Genomic DNA, 23,273 nt, shown 5'->3' with positions numbered 1-23,273 from the left:
GCTACGATTTGATCCAAAGAATACGTTGTGTGGTTTCAAATGGAAACAAAGCAAAGATGCTATTCATTGCACTATTGGAGAATGCTGATTCCATCTCTTCTTTATGGAGATCTCTTTATTACTTAGAGCATCTCCAATAATTTCTAAAAAGTCACTTGGTAAATTAATGAGTTTTCCAAGGGACTTAAAAAAATTGGGAGCATATTTGTTGGCTTGCTCCAACAGTTTACAAAATCTCGCTCAAGACTAAGGTAATTTTATATCAGGAATCTCAAACTATTTCTAAATCACACCCACCACTTTTATACTTTCTTTCTCTTTTATACATTTATATTAGTAACCCTGTCATACTTCTTTTTCTTTGTTACGTCCTTCCATCTTTAGATTGGAACTATGATCCACGCGTGTATATATCCATGTGTGGGGGTGGTTTTCCCAAGTGCCAAAATATTAGGAGGTGGGTTTGGGAGTCGTTGGAGATGAGTTTTTTTCAATCTTGTCAAAATTTCTTGGGAGACTATTTTAGGTACTCTTGGAGATGCTCTTAGAGTGACCTGAGTTTCATTCTTTTTTTCTTTTAATGGTTGTGTGAACTTTATTGTTAATAAAGCTTCCTTCACCTAAAAGGTTAAATAGATGCATATTTTTCCTATAGCAGCTAAGCAAAGATCACAATATTGTCCAGTAAATTTACCTTCACGGATGTGCCAAGTACAACTTTGTAAGCAAAACCAGTAGGTGAACTGATTCGCCCATGTATTTGCTGCCCTTTTATGGCAAAACTTTATGCCGTTCAAAGGGGTAAATGCTAGATTCGAACATATTGAGCTGTCCTGCGGGTCGCCATAACCTAAAGAAGATTTTAACTTTCCTGGAAGAACCAGTGCATTTCCCCCGTGTAGTTGACTCCACCCATAATCTTTTGAAATCTCATGTTCACTGCAACTTGCCAACTGGACGGATCGAGATGCCCAATGCAATGTTCGGTACAAGGTACTTGTTCGCTTGAACTTATCAGTTGGCTTAGTATTTTTCTCTCACAATAAAATAGCTTCAGCCAGCTTTAATACCAACCGAACAGGCCATCGCCTCAAAAAGGTGCAAATCTTCAGCAAATGTCAAGGAGCATCCAACTAGTAGTCAAGAATGCGAATTCTAATGGGATTATATTCTGCAACGGTGGATGCATTGAAGCAGCGCCTAACAGGACTAAGCAATGTGGTGCATATCTTGAACACCGTTCATCTAAACGGTCGTTTATCCTGTTACGCACCGCTTAAACAATATACCCATTTACACCGCTTGAACAATAAACGACAGCATGTCATTTTTGTTTAATCGATCATTTATCCAGTTCAAATGGTCGTTTCACCCATTTAAGTAACCGTTTAACCCAAATAATAACCAAACGACAAGTGACCTACTAATTACCGTTTGGCATTTAGAAGAACACTGATTGTAAATGCATGCATCCCACACAAAGGAGGTGCGTATCATTGGTTATACAAGCATCACACATAAAGGGATCCCATATGATCAAAATTTTCGATCTGATATTCAATCTCTCACTCCGACCGTGGAACAAAACGAGCAACTCCGCTCAGAATTACTATAGTTATTGGCACGTTTTTTATAGTGCAGCATCCCTACAAACAATACATGGAGACAATGGAGAGTTCCACATTCTGTGCCATTTAAAAATGCCAACATCTGACCCAAAAAACCTAAAATAAATTTGCATCCGCAGGTTTGGTAATAACACATGCCCATAAGTTTAGAGTTCGAATGCAAGCAAAAAGAGAGAGTGATGCACCACAGTCGTTTATTTTACAGGTGGGGATTTCTACATCTCAAGTACCATACTTGTCTTCAATGGAACACTTGAGCTCTTACTGCCTTCCCTGCACAATGGCAAAAGATTAAGTGTCAATGACCAGTAATAGATAACACAAATTAATACAGACATGCTAACGGGTAGTAGTAGACATGGTTCAGCAACTATCAAAACGTCTCACAGGATCTTCAATTTGTGTCTGGTTGCTTCTTGATACAACATACACAAAACTTTTAACTGTGTTTACAAATTTTAGTTAGCTTGAGTAAGAGTTCTGCGATCTGGTAAGCTAGTAGCCACAATGTGTGGTTGCAAGCCTTTTTCTTTCTTTTCTATAAAAAGCAGATGGAACTATTTTTGTACCCAAAAAAAAAGAAATGTAAGTTAACATGCATGTTCCTCTTAGGAAAGGCTGCTGCAGAAAAAAGTTATAAGCACGTTTTGTTAAAACTGGCTCTGATGTATTCCAGCACTTCTATTGTAGTCCTCTACAAAAACCAATTTAAACAAATAGAGCAGCATGGGAATTGAAAATGAACAAATTAGCTCACAAATCTAAAAAAATCACTTAACAGACAGGGTAGTCAGAGATCTGAACCTACACATAGTCAGTGTATGAATTCAATCTGGCAAAACACAGGGTGTCCTGGTTTAAACTGCTGTATTTCAATTCAAACAGTAATGGCAATTTAAAAGTGAAATTGTATATCAAATGCTCTCATACCTGCCAGTTTCCTTGTCCTTCACCTGGGCTAGGATACTGACCAGAACCTCTTTGCCAGTTATCTGCACCATATGCTGGTTTTGTCCCCTGTCTGCCATCCCCACCATAACTAGGATTCACACCAGGAACTCTGTTACCACCTGGATTCGCTGATGGAGGTGCCTGCCCATAGTTACCAGGTGTTGATGATTGACCATAAGATCCAGGTGTCGAAGGTTGACCATAAGACCCAGGTGTTGATGATTGCCCATAAGACCCAGGTGCTGATGGTTGACCATAAGACCCAGGTGCTGATGGTTGACCATAAGACCCAGGTGCTGAAGGACCATAAGACCTATAACCTCCTCCCTGCCCTTGCGGGAAGTTCCTGCGCTCTTGGGGGTTGTTATAACCTTGATCTTGTCCAGCCGGATTTACATGCCCTTGGTACTGAGCTTGACCTTGAAAACCACCGGGTGGTCCATTGTAGCCTGAACGGTCTGTGTAATCATTCCTTCCAAAACCTCTACCATCCTGCCCACCTTGTGCATAATTCTGCTGTGGGGCATAGCCCCTTCCGTCTTGCTGTGAGCGGTATGTCTGGAAGTTTCCTTGCTGTGGCGAGTTGTTCTGGTAATTTCCTTGCTGTGAAGGGCCATCCTGGTAGTTTCCTCGGTAGTTACGGTTCCTGTCAGTTCTTGATGGTTTGCTATAATGAACAGGTGGTGGTCTTGGAGTGATGACACCATTGTCATATTTGTCTCCTGGTGAAATCAATACATATATCAGAATGGTAACAAGCATCATGTGCTGGATGCACTAAAAACATAAAAATGCGGCATGTTTATGAATTCGAGGAAATTTAAAGATCACTTCATTAACTAATAAGGTATACAAGGAAAGGTGATTTGATTTATCAACTCGTAAATAAAAATGGGAATGGGACGGACCTCCGTACTCCTTTGTTTCTGGATATAGGTATGAATCAGGCAGAATGAAAACTACTCCAGGCAAACCTGACCAAAATACCACGACATGGAGGTAAGTACTATAAAAGTAGTAATCATATTAGTTGCGAGAAAAAAATAAATTTGATTTCATTAGCTACTTCACCCACCTTTAAACTTTTCTGACATTTCCTCGGTCATTACAGCCTGAAAACCAACATAAGTCGTCGTGCTCAAAGCATACATTCTCTTCTTGGCCTCCTCATAACTACAAGAAATTGAGAGCCCAGCAAATGAGGCAAATTACATTGATTTGTGAAATTAGTTGTTTATCTCATACAGATTATGAATTATAAGGGCAACAAGTCAATGATTTGACTAGTTGAGAGTTATGCCACCAAATATATACAATAGTAGAATTGAGCATCAAAAGGAAAAATAACTAGACAAGTTACAATTCAAATAAGTAATTATATACATCATATTACAATTTAAATTAGTATATATATACATCATACGAACATTTGCATGGGGGCAATTAACCAAACATTAATCTTCGATCAGTGGCACAAAGATCGCAGCTAGTCAAACGCTGAGTACCATGTAAAGTACAATGCTGCAGAAACTAGGGAATGTAGACTGTACAGATGTGTGATCCTTGAAACTTGAAAATCATGGTTTCAAAGGCGACTAGCCATTAGTTTCAGATGGGCCCTGATATCTTTCACATTCCAACATAAACATCCATGTGGACCTAACAATACTTTTGTTCCCAAACTACCCCTGGAAATGTTTGAACCAACCGTAAACAAGAAAGGGAGTTAGATGGTCTTGGCACTATACACTAACTTTTTAATCCCACATCACATTAACACAAACTAATAAGCATTGTTCATTGCAATTCTAGGAAAAACTTGCTAGCGTAATGTCCCTCAAATCACTCATGCTCAATATACAACCTCCTAATTTAACTCTAGTCCTATCACCTGAAGGAGGGACATATTTCTACATCATTGATAATTACAGTACTTCATCTCAAGCACAACAGCATTTAATTGACACACAAGAAGTGGCAAGCATTTAATTGACACACAAAGTAGCATCCAATTTAGAAAATAAAACACCCGACTGGTACCATATAACCCACAAGGAAAACCATGGCACAACAAGATGAAGCAATCGCACAATTCAGAATCGCATCACAGCGCCTAAAAGAACCAATTCACCGCGACAGCAAGCCCAATGCCCAAATCAGTACCGAAGTTCGTCGCGAAACAGGAATGAAACGGGGGAATCGGCTTGGCGTCATACCTCCCGACGACCTTGGCGAGTGTCTGGAGGAAGGTCTCGATCATCTCCTCGCGCGACGGCTTGGGGTCCGGGAACTCCATGGTGATGAGCCAGTGGTTGTAGTCGCAGCCCTCGAAGAGGATCTCGTCGGGGGAGATCTGGCTGTCGTCCGCCCCGAAGCCGGCCCCGCCCCGCGCAGCCGCCGCCGCCGCCGCCGTGGACCGGAACCCGGCGGCGGCGCCGCCGGGAAGGAACAGCCACGGCGCCCGCGGGAGCGGCGCGACAGGTGAGGAGGCGGGGGGCGCGAGGGGGGAGGGACGGGCGACGGAGGCGGACGGGCGGAGCAGAGGCGCCGAGGTGGAGGCCGCGGCGAGGACCCGCCGGAGGCGCAGCGCGAGGGCCATGGCTGGGGGCGCTAGGGTTTCGGCGGCGGGGGGAGCGGAAGGTTCTGGGGGTTTAGGGTTTTCTGTTGGGGCTGGGGAATGGCGGTTTAGTAGTAGGCTAGTGGTTGCGAGACCGCGTCACTGATAAGTGGGTCCGGGTGTTTTTCTCAAGCGCTGGCCCGGCAATTTCCGTTTTGGTTTGATTTCCTGAGATCAGCTGAGTGCTACTGTTAGCGTGGCGTTTGCCACTGGCAGTTGGGCCATGAGACATGGGCTCATATGGCCCGGTGCCCCGGTGGGCTATTTGCAACCACAGACACCGCACGTTGCCGTCTCCCGTTCTTCCATCTCGTCTATAGACGGACGGATATCGTGGATATTTGAGTTGTTTTCATATTTTTATTCGGATTCATATTTGAATACGGATAGTATCAGCAATGTCGAATAGGATGTGATTGGGTATCGATATCATAAATATATGATTTGAGTATATATTTGGATATGGATACGGTATCGAATGTTGAATATCCAAACTCGGATATAGACACGTAAACTTCTTTAAACGGATTCGGTATCGAATACCATCGGAAAATATACCGTTTTTAGACTGTACCCATGCGGCAGAGCAATTCATAAGGGCAGCAATAGGTTGCCAATGAACAAGAATACAATATAAGATGTGCATGGGTTCTTAGCTACACTAAGCGTCTGGTTCAAGAATGGGGTAGAACAGGACACGACGATCACAGTTCCAATGGTTTTTGGTTTAAGGACATAAAGTCATCCAATCATGAAATATTCCACATATATGCGTAGCAACCTCATCTCTTAGAAAAAAAAGGCCAACAAGCCCGTCCTCGCTCATGTCATCGTCTTCCCCGCTACCTCTATTGTCCACTCCCTGCCATGGTGCCCACCGAGCAGAATCAAACAAGAGCGTGTGTGCCTAAGCAAGGGTAGGGCATGCAACGCACGCGCCCATGGCAGAAGCAAGCGTGGGGCGGGTGGAGTAGCGCGACGTAGCCCAGGTAGAGGTGGTGCAAGGAGCGTGGATGGGGCAGCACAGATATGGGCAAGTGCCGAGCAGCGGCGTCCTATCGCTCTGCTCCGTGCGTAGGAGGAAGATTGGAAGAACATTGGAGAAACAAACCGACAACTAGGGTGTACACTAATAGTGACAAACAGATCAAAAGTTATCATCACGCAGTTCTCTTGTCATCTCTTCTGTCAAATACAAAAGAGGGACGTTCTAGCCCCATCAACTAAACACGGATATAAGATCATTTCATCTTAAAAAGGCAAAATAAACCCATAACATGGATGTTTGTACCTAAAGTAAACATAACCTAAGGATTGTTGAAAATGAGGCCCACTACAGAATAGGAGAGCAAGGAGGCCTATAAAGCATCTCATTTTTCAAGGATAAAAAATGTCCACAGTTGTATCATATCAACATGTATCCTAAATTATAGATCATTTCAGTTTTTTTAGCTATATATTTTTTGCTGTGTACCTATACGTGATAAAAGCTAAATACCAAAAAGATGTATAAATTGGAATGGAAGGTGTAGTAATTATATTAGTTGCATCGTCTCACCTCTCACGAGCTCATGCATCGAGGGCAAAGAGAGAAATGCCAGCCGATTTCTTCACGGTGGTGGCTCAAGTGATCAAAGAAAGATTCCCCTCTCCTCCACTTTTTTTGGAATTTATACGCATTTTATACATTGGCCCTTCGAATACTCACCTATTGAACTATAGGTCGTCGTGTGGCATGACTCGTGCTGCCGCCTCCGGTTGCACGGCATGGATTCACCCTTCACCAACTCAAAGACATTTCTATTACTACTTGATCTCGCAATAAGTCAAATCTTATAATAATGCTGCTATTTCCTGTTTTTTCATTGGATGTTTTTGTTGCACAGTGTATGTGGCACATTGGCTGTACGTGGGAAGATGTATATTATTTTTTTTGCCTGATAAAAAAGTCTAGAACTCCCCGTTTCTTTCATACAAAAAAAATTCTTCATCGTTGAGAAAAAGGAACACGATTTTTTTTTATTTATTCTAGCAAATTTATCAATCCACCACGTCACACTAGACACCTAGACGCCGACTGTTCCGTCAACTTCGTCTGACCACGCGCAAATAAAATTTAACCGAGGGCCTTAACGCAAAGTGGCGGGACATTCTTCTTCGCCGAGCCTAGCCCATCCCGATGCAAAAGTTGCAAACGAACAAAGGCAGTCACGAGCGCACCTCACTTAATTACGAACCCCTCTGCTTTGCTAGTTTGCTCTGCTCCGCAGCCCCTTGCCACCTCAAATTCCAGCGAATCTACCTTTTTCTTCCCCCAATTCAGGCGGTTCTCTCTCCCAGAAGCCAAGCCAGCCGAGAATGGTGGGATCCGACGCGCTGCAGTCCATCGTCTACAACCGTGGGTCCCTCCGCCTCCTTGATCAGGTGCGTTTTCTTTTCGTGCGTGGTGGTGGTGTGAAGTGTTGACGTACGGGGGTTTGATTCCGAGAAAATAGGAGTTCTTGATGGGTTTTGATTCTGAGTTAGTTTCGATTCGGTGCAGAGGAAGCTGCCGCTCGAGATGGACTACATCGACGTCAAGAGTTCCGCCGCCGATGGATGGTGAGACTGAGATTCTCTCTTCTCGATGCATATGCATCTCAATTCTCATCGTCTTTGATTGTCATGGGTGGAGGCAGAGCTCTCCCTACGGACTACGGTAGGGTGGAGCAGCTAGCTGCCCCTGTTAGAAAACGGAGCAGAGAACCCCGACTCCTCTCTTCTCCCCAGTCACCGGTGGCTGCGGCGGCCGGCGGCAGCCTCGGCGGCGTTGTCGAGCTGCCGACGGAGGAGCGAGGGATGACGGAACGAGAAAGGCGAAGCCCGTCGTGTGTCGATAAGGGCCTTTTGGCACGGCTTATGCCGGCTTCGGCTTCATCTATTTTACGTAAATCGAGGCACTGTAGCTTGAAGCCGTTTTGTAAGCTGGGGTTAAAATGAACTAGAAGCCAAAAAAAAGCTAGTTTTTCTAGCTTCACCGACTTTGACTTCACCGGTGAAGTCGTTTTGGATGAGCCGTGCCAAAGAGGGCCTAAGTAGGCCCAATAGACGGTGACCCAACGGAGCAAAGAAAAAAGGCCCATTCTCTCGCTCGGTCGCCTGGCTCTCTCTGTGGACGATTCGGCCCACTCGACCATCGCTGTGCGCGTTGCGCCGCCGCCGCTCAATGCTTTAGGGCTTTTATTTTTTCATCAAGAATTGAGGCTATTCTTTACATTTATACTTGTTGATGAAAACTGAATCATAGCTAACGTTTGGAAGCGAAGGGAGAAATTGCAGTGGAGCCACGTATATTGTTCTTGCATACAGAAACTGATCAATGCGGAGTGCAGGAGGGAGTATATTTTGTCGATCAGAAACAGGGGTCGATCTAAAAATAATGCTAGGGGCCATATTCGTTCATAGTTCCGCAATGTATCTGAATTTATTTGCCTCTCATCATTAGACAAGAAGTTGTCAGCTTGCTGTGCATCACTGAGTAGGATTTGTGTCCTGCTGTTTTTTTATCGTACCTGTAGATAGTTTTTTTTATACCAAAGACCTTGGTCCTACTTAATTGAAAGCACAAACAAGAGTTAGCTGGGGATACCAGCTTACAGTTTGCAGCATACAGATCATCAGCCTGTTCGTTTGCTCGTATACGATCGTGGATTATAAGTTGGAACAATATTTTTCTCTCATACCAAACCAGCCAGCAGTAAATAATCCACGATCGTTTACAACGAAACTAACAGGCTGCATATCCTCTCCACAACCTCAAAACAACCTCTCAAACCTATAAATAGTTTTATGTTATGCAGGCTTTAATTTTAGCAGTTGTTGGAGCTCTAAAGGTCAAGTAGGACAGGATCCTTTTTGTTTGTTTGTTTCAAACTGTTACTTCTTTTGTTCAATTGATTTGTATACATTTCTAATCGATTTGGTGGAGCTCGTGATAACTGATAAGTTTCCTCTTGTCGCTTAAATCTAAAAGCGGATTTTGCTGCTTTTTTATTATCGCAGTGACTTACTTTTGTGTTCAAGGAAAACAGTGACTTATTTTATGGTAGTTTCATCAATAGAGGTGTACATGGCTATCATGTATTCATATTGAATCTGTGATCAGTAGAAATTTTGGTATTCTGGATTGACATTGATCACACTGTTTGTATTAATAACTTTTGAATCTTGTGCGGCCTGAACCACTTCTAGGTTCGGGTATGCGACTACGCACTCAGGTGTGTTCGCGAAAAAAGACATTGAACACACTGGAGAAGAAAAAAAAGATACATAAATTCCAGCAATTGTGTTATACGCTCCCATGGTGTCTGGAACCATTGAAATGTAACTAGTGATAAATACCACTGGATAATGCTTGTTTTATAAAGGAGGCGTACCCAGTGCAGAGAGCTCCCGCTCTGTGCGGGGTCTGGGAAAGGGTGTCAGTGGCAAGCCTTACCCTCGCCTGTGAAATGCGAGGAGACCGCGACTCGAACCCGGAACCTTCTGGTCACAGGCGGTAAGACTCTACCGCTTGCACCAGGCCCGCCCTTCATAATGCTTGTTTTATACTGAGCCTTAAATATTACCCAGGAATGCAATAAGAGACATGGTTGTCCGTGGTGCTCCAGCAATAGCCATAGCAGCGGCACTAGCATTAGGTGTCGAAGTTTCTGATTTAGATTTCATCGGTACGCCTGGAGAAGCAGCTTCTTTTGTTTCCAAGAAATTGGAATACCTTGTATCCAGGTAAGCAAAGTTCAACTTTTTTTTTCTTTATGTGTACAATAAGTTTGGTCTTTCTGTTCATGTTATCATTTTGACCAGTATGTATATTTGTAGTCATGCATATGTAACTCTTTTTATTATTTTTTTCTGCATCAGCCGACCATCTGCAGTGAACCTATCTGATGCTGCAACAAAGCTCCAAACTTTGGTATCAAAGGCAGCTGAATATTCAAAAGATTCCAAGGCTATCTTTCAGGTGCTAACCTTGACCCAAAAAAAAAAGCATCCTTCTGCTTTCAATTGAAAACAAAAAGGTACAGAATCATTATGAATAAACTATGTCTGTGTGAATTTACCATATCTAATGTGTCCTGCAACATCGATTTTCTGAATATGGAATTAACCAACCTGATGAAGTGATAGTAGATGATACAAACATGAAGCCAGAAATTACTTCTGTTGAATCAACACTTTTTGCAGCCGTGACACTTCAAATTTCCCCTCAAGCTTTTACACTAAACCGTAGAGTTAACCTCATATTCTTAGTTCTTCTGAAGTTTGGTGAGAATATTGATACACATACACTGTGTATCTATATGTCATATGTTTGAAAGTTTATTGGTTATAGAATATAACTACTTAAGTTTGATCCTTTTTACACCAACTGAAGATAGTGTGTGCTGATTCCAGCTTCACCATGTTATTCTAGAAGGTTGTGTTGCATTAGATGACTCTCTTTGATGACGAGGGAAAAAAAGGTTCCTTCTTTGGTTTAGGTGGACAAATTGTACCTCTTGCTAACCTGTTATATATTTCCTTTGATCGATTAGGTCTACATTGAGGCCGCAGAGACAATGCTTGTTGATGATGTGGCAGATAATAAAGCTATTGGCTCACATGGAGCTGTATTTCTTCAAAGGCAGCTTGCAAATTCAAAAAAGATATCTGTTCTAACCCATTGTAATACTGGCAGGTAATTTGTAAATCAAGTTGTATCACTTTTTATCTATGTATCATGCTCAAATCCTTATGCAGTTTCACTTTATTGCTTTCTCTCTAATCCAGTCTTTCAACTGCTGGTTATGGAACTGCCCTCGGGGTTATACGCACTCTTCATTCGGGGGGAGTTTTAGAGAAGGCCTTTTGCACCGAAACTCGTCCATTTAACCAGGTTGATACTCTGTTTGTAGTGCCATTGGACATTTGACTTGGCTTGTCAAATGTCAGCTTTTACATCTCTGCCATGATATTAAATGATTAGATTACTGAATATCAATTTATTTCAGTCAAAATTCCAATAGCGACAACTGCTTACAACCTTGAACATCTATTATTGAGATAAAAACATTCAGTGTTGTTTATGGAGAAGTAACATGCATGCTGATTTACTGTCAATTTTCAGGGATCCAGGCTTACAGCTTTCGAGTTAGTTCATGAAAAAATACCTGCAACACTGATAGCAGATTCTGCTGCTGCTGCATTGATGAAACAAGGGCATGTTCAGGCTGTCATCGTTGGTGCTGATCGAATAGCAGCAAATGGTAAACGTCCACATCATTTCTATGACCAATGTATAACTAAATATTCCTACTGTTAATTGTGTTTCCTTTATGAAATTTCAAGGTGACACAGCCAACAAGATTGGTACATACAACCTCGCCATCTCCGCGAAGCATCACAGCGTCCAGTTCTATGTGGCAGCACTGGTAACTTCCATTGATCTCTCCCTCCCATCTGGGGATGAAATAGTCATAGAGGAAAGATCACCCAAGGAGTTGCTGGACTCTGAAGGTGGTTTAGGAAAGCAAGTTGCTGCATCTGGTATATCAGTCTGGAACCCAGCTTTCGATGTTACTCCAGCAAATCTGATCACTGCAATCATAACAGAAAAGGTATCTTCTCTCCCCTTCTCGAATGTTTCTTTATTGATCAGCAATTTTGCAGAGAACATTGCTGGTATGTTTTTGGCTGACTAGGGGTTTTTGATTGATTTGTAGGGTGTGATCACAAAAACTGATGCTGATGGATCTTTCGACATCAAAGGATTCCTTCAGCCTGCAAAATAATACTCTCAAGCGTGGCTTGTTTCTGAATGACATAAATGCGTGGAGCGACACCATTGTATTCTGTTTTTCTCTATACAATAAAATTGCTCTGGTGAAGCTCATGTGACAAGGATGTGTTCACGCCTATTCGGGAGTAATAAAGATCTTCTTTTGAAATCCTTATTATATTTTCCTTGAGACTATATTTCTATATATAGTCCTTCGTGGAATAGAGTCGGAGATAACTTCCAAACGGGCACACAATTAGGAAAGAACCGCCGATACAGAATACCAGCAACACCAAGTTGCCCATTCATAAAGAGGATATATATACAAGACATCAGAGTAAATTTCATTGGAAACTTTATAGTCCCAAGTGACCAACTGACAACTGAAGCAAGGTCATATATATGTGAATTTTGGGATGCCACGTCATCTATTTTCTACGAGTCCAACTTAATATATATGTGAGTGTTGGGATGCCCCGTCATCTATTTTCTACGAGTACAACTTATTAGGTGAAAATATGTCAGTTATCGTTTTTTTTTAAAACATTGATATGTTCTATGTTTGTCCAAACTTTGAAAGCAAATTCAAGACCTTAGAAAAACAGAGCTATGTCCACAGCATCAGGTTTAGTGTTTTACGGATTGTTTTTTTTTCTCTCTCGTGTAATCTAGGTGTAACCAGATGGCAGGAATGTAACTGAACCCCTTCCGCAAATGAGATCAATTTGTATTTTCTTATGAGTCATTCAAAACTATGCAATTTAGCTTATAAAAACGCGGAGCAATACAGAGACGCTGGAATCAAACTAATCACGAAAATGCCGCAACTTTTTCGTAGCGACTTCAAATATAAGTCCATCCAATCCAACCATGATGAGCCGGAAATGCCCAACTCTTTTGTAGTGTCTCCAGAGTATAAGGGGGTGTTTCTTCCCCCCGCCTAGTTTTGCCGACCCATGCGTGTTTGACCACAAAAAACTGGCTTGCAACTCCATAGTTTCTTCATAGTATAAAAGCATAGAAGCGTGTTCAGTTTCCGTCTAGTGCTCTGTTCGTTTGACTGATAAGGCATGACTGAAAGTACTGTTGGCTGATTTATTGTGAAAGAATAATATTGTTTGTTGACTGAAAAAGTACGGCTTATAAGACAAGCAAACGGGGCGTAGCTTTGCTACCCATCCATGTGGGCATGTGGCTCACCACAAAAGGTCCTTTGGTTGTTGCGTAAGCTGCTTCACAAGATTATCAGTTGATATGTATTTGAAGGGCATGTTTAGTAAAGCTTCAGATTCTTTGTGAAAATTGATTCTCTTAGGGACTGAAAAGGCTTCTCTACAATTCTTTAGAGTAAACTCTATGTATACCATGACTATGTGAGTAGAATGAATCTTGATAAGCTACTTTTTTTGAACTCCCAACTCCCTAATTTGTTTCAAAGAATCACTTCACAAAACTAGTGTAAAATTAATTCTCAATAAAAACTATTTTGTAGAAGCTTCTCCTAGATTTAGCCTGGAAGCTGTTCTGAGAGTTTTTCTGAATAGGTCCAAAATGTAAGCTGTTGCACAAGATTCTGAGTTAATATGCGACAAAACTCTGACACTGTAGCATCCAAGAAATGAAGCAAGCCCTCTCCCTTTGTACCATTATGCGCCAGCTACGACAATGAACAATCATATATTTAGGGTTGGAAACAAACGAGATCCATGGGGGATAAACCCTCCCCCATTTTGAAGTTCACATTTTATTATGGAAACAAAATCGAAATCAGGAAGGACGGAAACAAGAAAGAAAACAGGATTCACTGAAAATAAAAAACAGGTCAATTCAAAAGGACGGTCAGGATACAGAAAAACAAAATAAAACCATCGACATGTAGAATCAAGAAACATGACTTCACATAAATTGGGTAAATTATTCTATTTAATATCGTAAAGTTCATAAGATGACGGTTATAAGACTGCAAGACCAAAGCCTCCAGGGCTGCTATGGTGAATTTTTTATTTTTTAACACTTTTTGTAAACAAATTTTAAATCTAACACTGTTTAATTTTTTTTTCAAAACTAACACTTTTGGCCGCACCTATTTCCCTGACACGGCGAAACGCCTGTGCCGCGCCATGTATGGTGGCGTGGCGAGAGGGTTGACGTGGCAACAACCGGGGCCCTGATCGGTGACGCGGCAGAGCCGGATAAATACCCCCGCGGCCCAGTCGGCTTCTGCGCCTGGCTGCCTGCCTGCCGCGCCTGCCCGCCCTCACGCCTGCCCGCCACGCCTGCCGCCGGCCGCGGCCGCACGCCGCCCGCCGCGCTGGCCTCGCCACGCACTACGGCGTGCCACTCCCTCCGCGCCACGACCGCCGGCCGCCCACTGCGCCCGCCGCGCCCGCACGCCACGGACGCCCACCGCGCCCGCCACCATCCTCACTGCCGTGCCCGCGCCTCCCGGCCCGATCTAGCGCCTCGCCGCCACGAGGTACTCCCCTAGTGTATTTGTTGATTGAATCGACATTGTTAGTATAGTAAGTTAGTAAAATAAATAAAGTTAGTATAATTAGTAAAGTATAGTTAGTATAATTAGTAAAGTTAGTTTAGTTAGTACAGTTAGTGATTCTAGTTATATATTGTATTTAGTATAATTAGTTGTTGTAGTTAGCCTTGTATAGATGTTAATATTAGATTAGTTAGTATAGTTATAGTTAGAATAGGTATCAATATTACTATGGACATTACATACGATAATTTCGACAACTTGATGAAGTTTCTTGAATTGCTTTTGTAGATGGATTGTTGTGTTAGAGTTTTTTACGGAGGAAGTGTTAGAAGAGAAGATGGTATGTTTGAGGGTATGGAAGAAGAATTGAAATGGTTTGATGAACCTCCTAGCTTCAACGACCTTTGTGTCCATTTGAATACAAAGTTTGGCGGTGATTTCGCACTGAAGGGGAGGTTTAATACGGGGAAGACTAGGGCACACTATGTCCTTATGCCCTCACGTGACCCTGCTCACTGGTCCCGCTACACTAGGGTGCTTCAAGGTTGCAATGTGTCCATGGCTGAGGTGGTGGTGGAGAATGGGTACAGGATGCATGGTGTCCTAGATGGACCGTCCATTGACGGTGTTGGAGGCAATGAGCAAGAATTGGGGGTCGAAGGGGAAGCAGCTCAGGGTAACATGGATTTGGACGGTCAGTTGACGCAAGAGTAGTTTCATTCAAGTCAAGTAGGCTGTATAAGCAATGATTTCGATGTGAACGAGTTCAAACTGGAAGAGGAGGAGCAGGAGGAGGAGGACAGGATCGGTGATATAGTTAGGAGTGATTCAGAAGATTCAAATGATGACCAGGGAGGTAGACATGCTATGCCCACACCGGTTGATGCCATGCAAGTACCTGTTTATGGTATGCCATTACCAGTATCAACTGAGGTTTTGTATGCTATCCAGGCTCAGGGTAGACTACTCACAGATTTGTCAGCAGATGATATCCCCTATGATTCATGGGTTAGAATTAGCGAAGCGCAACATTATGTTCTACCACCACCTTACACAACGACTGAGCTTGAGCAACTAAGGTCGATGAACGTACCATTCAGTGGCATTACGAACTATAGGGATGTCAGCATGACGGATATGGCAGTTTGTGACACCGGTGAAAGGTCCTTGTGTGGTTTTAGTAATTGAGTGACAATCTAGGTGGACTAATTGTGTTTATGTGATATACATAGGTGATTAGTCTACAGGTATATGTGTGTGAGCAACATATGCTATGAAGGTGAAAATGGCTTAGAGATGTTGCAAAGCTCACACATGTGATGATGAAGGAGCTCATTGCAAATGAGACATGACATTGAGTCATGTGATCAAGGCTGAGAAGATCAAGACACGACTTGGCTTGATGGACCGGTTGCAAGTGTTAAGGGCAAGTTGGAGGCTATGGAGCGATGGACCGCGTGGCGGTGAAGCTTAAGCAAGACTTGGCACCGATGGATGAAGGCAATGGTGAAAAGCAAGTGAAGTCAAGATCGATGAACCAATATGATAACATGATGATATGAAGTGGATCATATCATTATTGATCATGTCGGTGCATGTGTTGCATCAACATAGAGGTGAGATTCATTAGATCGATCAAGTTCACTAGTTCACAACAACAGAACCACCAGGTTCGAACCTCAAGCACACGCTTGAACACTTAGCTCATAGTGGAGCTCTTGTCGCTCTCGGGCCTTCAGATCGGGGTCTGACCAGACCTCTTGTACCCCCCATCTTTCTCCTTCTCGTTTGTAACCCCACTGCAAACTTCAAGCACCTCGGCTCAGGAATAAAGTCACCAACCGACTCAAACTAGACGTAGGGCACATTGCCTAAACCAGTATAAACCCTGTGTCATTGAGTGCTAGGTCACCTCCGATCACAACGTACAACAAAACTATAAATATTTACTTGTTGATCACTTTCTGCACCGACAATACTAGAAGATTCTTTCAAGTGGTATCACATCTACACATGGTATCAATCATGCAAGACGATGTTTCCACAAGTGATCCTCAACTTTAAGTGATCATCAAATGAAGAATGCAGCCCTCACCTACAAGAGCTCAAGTGTATCAAATGGATGACCCATGCTATCACATAGGGGGAGGTGTACCATAAATTGATATCAAGATCAAAGATCCTATGTGTGGTATCTCAAGAAGCCTTACACAAGATACAAGTGGTACAAGTTACAAGTGGTATCTTCAAGTGGTGTCATTCTAACAATCAAGTGATGTCCATAAAAATGCAAGATTCAAGTCTCAACCATCTACCCCAAATGCATACCTTTGCATCAATGAGAAGCACATCTTTTATGGAAATTGATGACAAAGGGGAAGAGATTGTACAAAGATATGAAAGCTTTGAGATTGAGATTGAACAAGGGGAGGGGGAGAGATAAGATAAAAAAGCTTTGGGAAAGATTGAAAGCTCAAAGAAATAGAGGTTGGACATGGACATGGACAAAGAGGTTGGACATGGACATGGACAAAGAGGGAGCAACAATGGAGAAAAGAAATTGATAAAAAATTCTTAGACAAGAGAAGCACACAAGTAGGGGGAGCAAGCTCATGAACTTTGATTGATTGCATTTGATATGTGCATATTCATGTGCTTGCTTGCATTGCATAAGTTCTTAAATTCAATATGCATGCTTGTGTGATGTATGCTAGTTGTAAAATTTGATTGATGAAATGAAAACTAGCATGCAGAGGATGATAGCTAGACACTTGGTATGTTTCTCAAGTAATGCTAGTACCTTGCTTTTAATGTTGATCTCACGAGGTATCTAGTGCTTTTTATTTTTCCAAGTGTTATCCAGCTAACCATGTTGCTAAGGATGAACTTAAAGGTGCAACTCTGATTGGTATCACACTTCAAAGGTTTACTCTATACACCTTAGCATCATTCGGTAGTAATTACTCTTCCATATTTTCAATCTATGCATATGTGCGAACTTCAAACCAAACACTCTAGCACATATGTAGGGGGAGCCAATACTACCATCTCAGGTTTGTGGTACTTGTCCAAAATCATTTTCACATGGTAAAATTGCACTGGCAAGCAACATGAATCTAAAAGAACTTAATTTCCATATATTTGTAGAGTTGTCATTAATTATCAAAAAGGGGGAGATTGAAAGGTCCTTGTGTGGTTTTGGTAATTAAGTGACAACCTAGGTGGACTAATTGTGTTTATGTGAGATACATAGGTGATTAGTCCATAGGTACATGTGTGTGAGCAACATATGCCATGAAGATGAAAATGGCTTGAAGATGTTGCAAAGCTCACACATGTGATGATGAAGGAGCTCATTGCAAATGAGGCATGACATTGAGTCATGTGATCAAGGTGGAGAAGATCAAGATATGACTTAGCTTGATAGACCGGTTGCAAGCATGAAGGGCAAGTTAGAGGCTTTGGAGCGATGGACCACGTGGCGGTGAAGCATAAGCAAGACTTGGCGCCGATGGATGAAGGCAACAGTGAAAAGCAAGTGAAGTCAAGATCGATGAACTAATATGATCACGTGATGATATAAAGTGTATCATATCATTGTTGATCATGTTGGTGCATGTGTTGCATCAACATTGGAGGAGATGAAATGGAATACGTAAGGTAAAGGTATAACCTAGGGCATTTCATTTCACCGGTCATAGGTGTGTAGAGAAGTTGATAATTAGGTTTAGGATAGATGGCCGTACTATCAAGAGGGGCAAACTTGTTTGCATATCGGTCATCTAGTGCCACTCGAGTGATCTAACTTTGTATCGTCACTAGGATTAAGTGGCGTGGCAAGTTGAGTGGTTATCCTTTGGAAAATGATTGTAAAAATGCTAACACACATACACATAGTGGTGTACACTTGGTGGTGTTGGCACATTTATAAAGGAGATGAAGTTGGAGTTGAAGTGGATCAACTCGACAATGGAATGGAGGCGAGAAAGGTTCGAAACTCCATCGGCGGAGTGTCTGCCCATAGAGTGCGGACAGTCCGACAATGCTACCGGCGCCCTGAATAAAAAAGATAGGGTTTCACAATGTGCACCGGACGCTAGGGTCCTACGTCCGGTCAGTGGTAGCAGTGAAGGTGCAGGTGTCGGTCTTTGACCGAACGTTGGGTCACTTCATGACCGAACGCTGGGTGGCTGCGTCTGGTCCCGCTGACGTGGCAGCATAGAGAAGAGGAGAAATGACTAGACGTTGTTGCTGCGTTCGATCGTGATCAACCGGACGCGTCCGGTCACGAATTTTCACCTCTAGAAGCTTACTGGAAGTGACCGGACGCTGGGGTCCTGTGTCCGGTCACTTTGAGCAGCTATGTTCAGTCATCACTTGACCATTGAGATCAAATGACTGAGGTTGAATAGAGGCGACACATGGCGAGCATCCATTGACCGAACGCTGAGGTCCTGCATCCGGTTGATATGACCGACGCGTCCGGTCAACCCGAAAAACACCCAGTGAAGGGGTAACGGCTATTTTAGCCCATGGGGATATAAATAGAAGGGAGTCTCAGCCATGGCTTCAGCTGAGCACCTCGGGGGACTTTGTGTCCATGCTTGAGAGTGCTTAGGAGCCCTCCATCTCACATATGCTTGATAGTGATCATCCGATTGTGTGAGAGAGCGATTCTAGTGCGATTACATCATGAGGTTGCATCGAGTGGCACTAGGTGATTGAGTTGCAAGCCGATGGTGCTTGTTACTCTTAGAGGTTGCCACCTCCGAGATGGCTTGATGGTGGTCTCCGTTGAAGCCCGCAAGAAGCTTGTGCGGTGCTCCGGAGAAGAGCTTTATGAGGGGCATTGTGCTCGCCCTGTGGGAGCCATAAAGAGCAACTTTAGTAAAGCGTGTCATTGAGCTACCCTCACTTTCGGAGTAGGATCTTGCGGTGCCCGACGTGCGGGCTTGGCAGGTGATGCCAATTAGCCGCCGAACCACCAAGTGAGCGGTTGACACAATGGGGACTAGCGTGTTGGCAAGCACGTGAACCTCAAGAGAAAAATCACCGTGTCAACTTTATTCTTCCTGTTGGTTTGCATCCTCGTTATACAAGCTTGCAATTACTTTCATATACATTGTGCTTGTGTAGTTGCTCTTGTAATTAGTTTGCTCATATAGCTCACTAGTTACCTTCTTGCTTGTGTAGCATAGAAGTAGCTCCCTTGCGTGACTAATTTGGTTTGTGTAACCTTGTTAGTCACATTACTTAGTTTGTGTAGCTAAGTATTTGCGCTCTCTAATTTGGCAGTGGTTGCCTTGTTATTGAGCATTGCTAGCCTATTTCAACTAATGATGATTCTATGCTTAGGAAGGGTGGTAATTATACCTCTATGGTTGCTATTGTAAAATATCCTGCTATTCATACTAAGGCCATGCCTAAGTATGTTGCACCTAACTTGAGAGGATCCAAAATTGTTTGGATACCATCAAAAAGTGGATGATTGTTTGTAGGTACCATCGGCATTGGAGACTTGATTCAATTGATCTCACATTGTTCATCATATGTTGAATCAAGTTATGAAGCTTAGTGCACATCCAAACCTAATGCCAAGTAAAAATTGAGTGAAGTCCAAGTGCTATCAACATACAAGTGCTATAATTCAAGTTGTTGGTGATTCATTGGATATATTTGATGACTTGCAAATAATTGAGTTGAAGCTTGCTAGTTGGATGATCATGAGCTAGCCAAGGTATATCACTTATTGATCATTTCATTTGGGTGCATATGAGTTGATTGAATTGGATAAATATGCAATATTGCTTGCTATGAGATGATTGAATGAATAATTGATTAGTAGTCAAGTTTGGATTGATTTGTGTTGGATAAGTTCATAAGATAACATTTAGTAAGTGGATTGAATGGATTTATATCTTGTGAAAGTATTCAAACGAGTTAGTTTCAAGTTTGATTCATATTTGATGAAGTATAGCTCAAGTGATTGAAATCTGTCCTATATTGAAAATCTGAGTGAGCTGTGATCATAGCCATGTTTGAGTGATCAAAACTTATTGGATTGACATAAAAATTTGTGTACATACTCTAGACTTATGGTATAAGATGCTGTATAAATTTCATGAGAATTGGATAAGAGATGCTTCGGTTTTGGAGTAGATCTTGTCAGCTATAGTGCAGCAGTTTTTAGCATGTAGCAGTGGTGGATGAATTGAAATCTGGTAGCAATCTAGAAGTCAAACAAAGTTCAAATTTTTACAGTTGCTAGATAACTTAGTGAAGCACATCTCTACCAAATTTCGTGATATTTGGATTTTTACTTTGGGAGATATGCCTATTTGTTTGAAGGGTACAGAATTTGCTAGAAAAATGACAAATGTTGGATTGATCTAGAGTCACTTTGATTGAAAGGTCCTCAAGTTTGAAATATGTATACATGTGTTTGAGGTACCTAAGTTTGGTTTTGAGATGATCTAGAAGCATGACAAGCAAAGAGTACAAGGTCATTTGATTGTGGAGTGTACTTTGTACATATTTGGTACTCAAATTGAAGATCAAGACCAAGCTCAAGATGAAGATAAAGTTTAAGTTCTAGTTACTATTAAAAATCATTTGGTGGAAAGAAATGGACTTAAATAAGTAGAAAGAAAAGGATTTAAATAAGGAATCAAGGTTTCTCATCAAAGTTAAGTCCATAACTTGGATCAATCAATCAAGTTATTTTAAGTGAGTGTCAAGAATGGTTCTTGGAGGGAGGTCACTTCTCCCTAGTGTAGGGGATTGTCGCCTATGTGTAGGTGAACCAAGTATGGTACTTGGAAGGCTAACATAGAAGTGGTGATCCGAGGAACATTTGAGATGCTTAGTTGAAGCAATCAAAAGGGCTGATCAAGAAAAGCAAGCAACACCCAAAAGAGAGCTAGTCATGATATTTCAAGTGGTATTCTCAAATTGATGCTCTCATGCAAATAAAGATGAAAAGAAGAAGCAAGTCAACCACAACAATAAAGTGCACTTGATCATAAGTGGTATTCATTTTATATGGGTGAAGAATGGAATTCAAAATGGTATCTACTGATCTTCACCAAGCTTATAATTGGACTTCACATTGCTATTAAAGTAATGAATTGGAATCTATGTGACTATCCTCTACTTCAACATAGCAAAGGTATCATTGTAATGTGCATGATCATTTCATCCCTTACTAGTATGCGGTTAGTGCATATAGTACATGCTTCATAGGATCATGCATAACAAATGAAACATTTAATTTCATGGCCTACCACTATTGCTTGAATGATTAATTGATCTAGTGGTTAGTATATGATTTTGTTCATGAGCTAAGTAAACCCAAGTACTTGATTTAATTTGGATTGCCAACAAGTGACAAGTACAACATTGGCAAGATAACCCTTGCAAGAGGTGTGAAGAAGCTTGTCATTGGTTTAAACCGGACTTAGAAGCTTAGGCAAATCAATTTAGTTCAAGTCAATTTAGAAGCTCATGATAAGTAACAAGAGTACAAGCACAAGACCATAATGCAAATGGATATCTAGATTGTTTGTTTCAAGTGGTATCTAGACTCAAGTATTTCATCAAGAATTCATAAGTGATGTCTAGATCAACTCACAAGTGATATCCTATAAGTGGTACTCATAAAGATAACAAAGGTTCAAGAAATAGTTTTTATTGATAAATCCAACAAGTAGTTCCATACTTCTTGGGTTCATAAACCCGGGGTCCCTCGTAGACTGGCTTTCCAACAAAGGCTCGGCCCAAGCAGGCAACACACAACTCATGAGACGGCCCAAGTATCTGAACAAACAGGCCAGAAGGGCAATCCAATCACCGACTGGAAGGTCTGGCCGAGGAGGAGCGACGCCCATTTTTTGACTCTGGCCCACCTCTCTGACCTGAGGGCTCACTTCGGTCTCCAGCCCACCTCCAAATGGCCTCTCCGACCGGAAGGCCTGGCCAAAACACTACTTCTAACTCCGACACCACGTCTTCGACCGGTGTACGCAAAAACCCTGCTCACTGCTCATCTCCGACTGGCGCGATCAGAACCGACTCGACCAACCGACCGGGGACGCCTGCTCAAAAGGGACCAGGGAACGAACGAGGAAAGCAAGGCAGGGCGCACAAGTCAAACCACGATACCAGGGACCCTACCCTATACACCTGTAGAAATAGTATTCTGCAACCTCCCTGACATAAATAGTGTTGTAGGCGCTGACATTTTCCTCTATAGTATTGTGGGCGCCTACAACTCCCATATAGTAAGGCCTCCCTCCCACATGCCTCTGGGCATCGACAGTGTTGTGGGCGTCGGCTTTTACCGTACCGGACAAACATGGTAAAAACCCCTTGCACGTCTCAGGTATCAACAGTATGGCAGGGGCCGACGTCTGCCATGCCCAAAGAAGACAACACCACCTCCCACGTGCATCTGACATTCAATAGTATTGTGGGCACCTACCATCATCCTGTACCCACCGGTGTGGGCAACAAGGCTCAAAAGCATACGTACTCTCTCCTCCTCACTTGTAAGGCCATCCCCTTCATCTATAAAAGGGGATGCGCTCTCTCCCAATATTCAAGTCATTCTAGATTCATTAGATCGATCAAGTTCACTAGTTCACAACCACAGAACCACCAGGTTCGAACCTCAAGCACACGCTTGAACACTTAGCTCATAGCGGAGCTCCTGTCGCTCTCGGCCCTTCTGATCGGGGTCTGACCAGACCTCTTGTACCCCCCCCATCTTTCTCTTTCTCATTTGTA

The 23,273-nt window shown here is 42.5% G+C and overlaps 2 protein-coding genes across 6 annotated transcripts; one reads left to right on the top strand and one right to left on the bottom strand.

Annotated features, from left to right (window-relative positions):
- Positions 1-1,533: 1,533 nt before the first annotated feature.
- LOC136481880 (multiple organellar RNA editing factor 1, mitochondrial-like) lies at positions 1,534-5,237 on the bottom strand. The gene is made up of 5 exons (XM_066479163.1): positions 4,796-5,237; positions 3,655-3,752; positions 3,488-3,553; positions 2,559-3,301; positions 1,534-1,901 (listed from the first exon to the last, which is right to left on the bottom strand). Exons 1-5 carry the CDS (start codon positions 5,176-5,178, stop codon positions 1,890-1,892), a joined length of 1,302 nt encoding a protein of 433 aa, XP_066335260.1. The 5' UTR covers positions 5,179-5,237; the 3' UTR covers positions 1,534-1,889.
- Positions 5,238-7,378: 2,141 nt separating this feature from the next.
- Positions 7,379-12,401, top strand: LOC136481879 (methylthioribose-1-phosphate isomerase-like). Of its 5 annotated transcripts, none has more exons than XM_066479160.1 (10): positions 7,379-7,620; positions 7,739-7,797; positions 9,603-9,733; positions 9,808-9,963; positions 10,099-10,198; positions 10,773-10,916; positions 11,042-11,113; positions 11,345-11,483; positions 11,566-11,834; positions 11,940-12,401. In XM_066479160.1, the coding sequence occupies exons 2-10, from the start codon at positions 7,795-7,797 to the stop codon at positions 12,006-12,008; spliced, it is 1,083 nt and encodes a 360-aa protein (XP_066335257.1). In that variant the 5' UTR covers positions 7,379-7,620; positions 7,739-7,794; the 3' UTR covers positions 12,009-12,401. The 5 variants fall into 5 exon arrangements, with proteins under 5 accessions (XP_066335257.1, XP_066335255.1, XP_066335256.1 ...); XM_066479158.1 differs by having other exon boundaries at positions 10,773-10,915; positions 11,008-11,113; positions 11,940-12,398; XM_066479162.1 differs by having other exon boundaries at positions 7,571-7,620; positions 9,427-9,733; positions 10,773-10,915; positions 11,008-11,113; positions 11,940-12,396.
- Positions 12,402-23,273: the final 10,872 nt, after the last annotated feature.

The sequence above is a fragment of the Miscanthus floridulus genome, chromosome 9 (genome assembly GCF_019320115.1).
Source record: "Miscanthus floridulus cultivar M001 chromosome 9, ASM1932011v1, whole genome shotgun sequence".
NCBI classification, from domain to species: Eukaryota; Viridiplantae; Streptophyta; class Magnoliopsida; order Poales; family Poaceae; genus Miscanthus; species Miscanthus floridulus.
The sequence above is the reverse complement of the archived record's forward strand: the minus strand, read 5'-3'. Positions and strand labels throughout refer to the sequence as shown.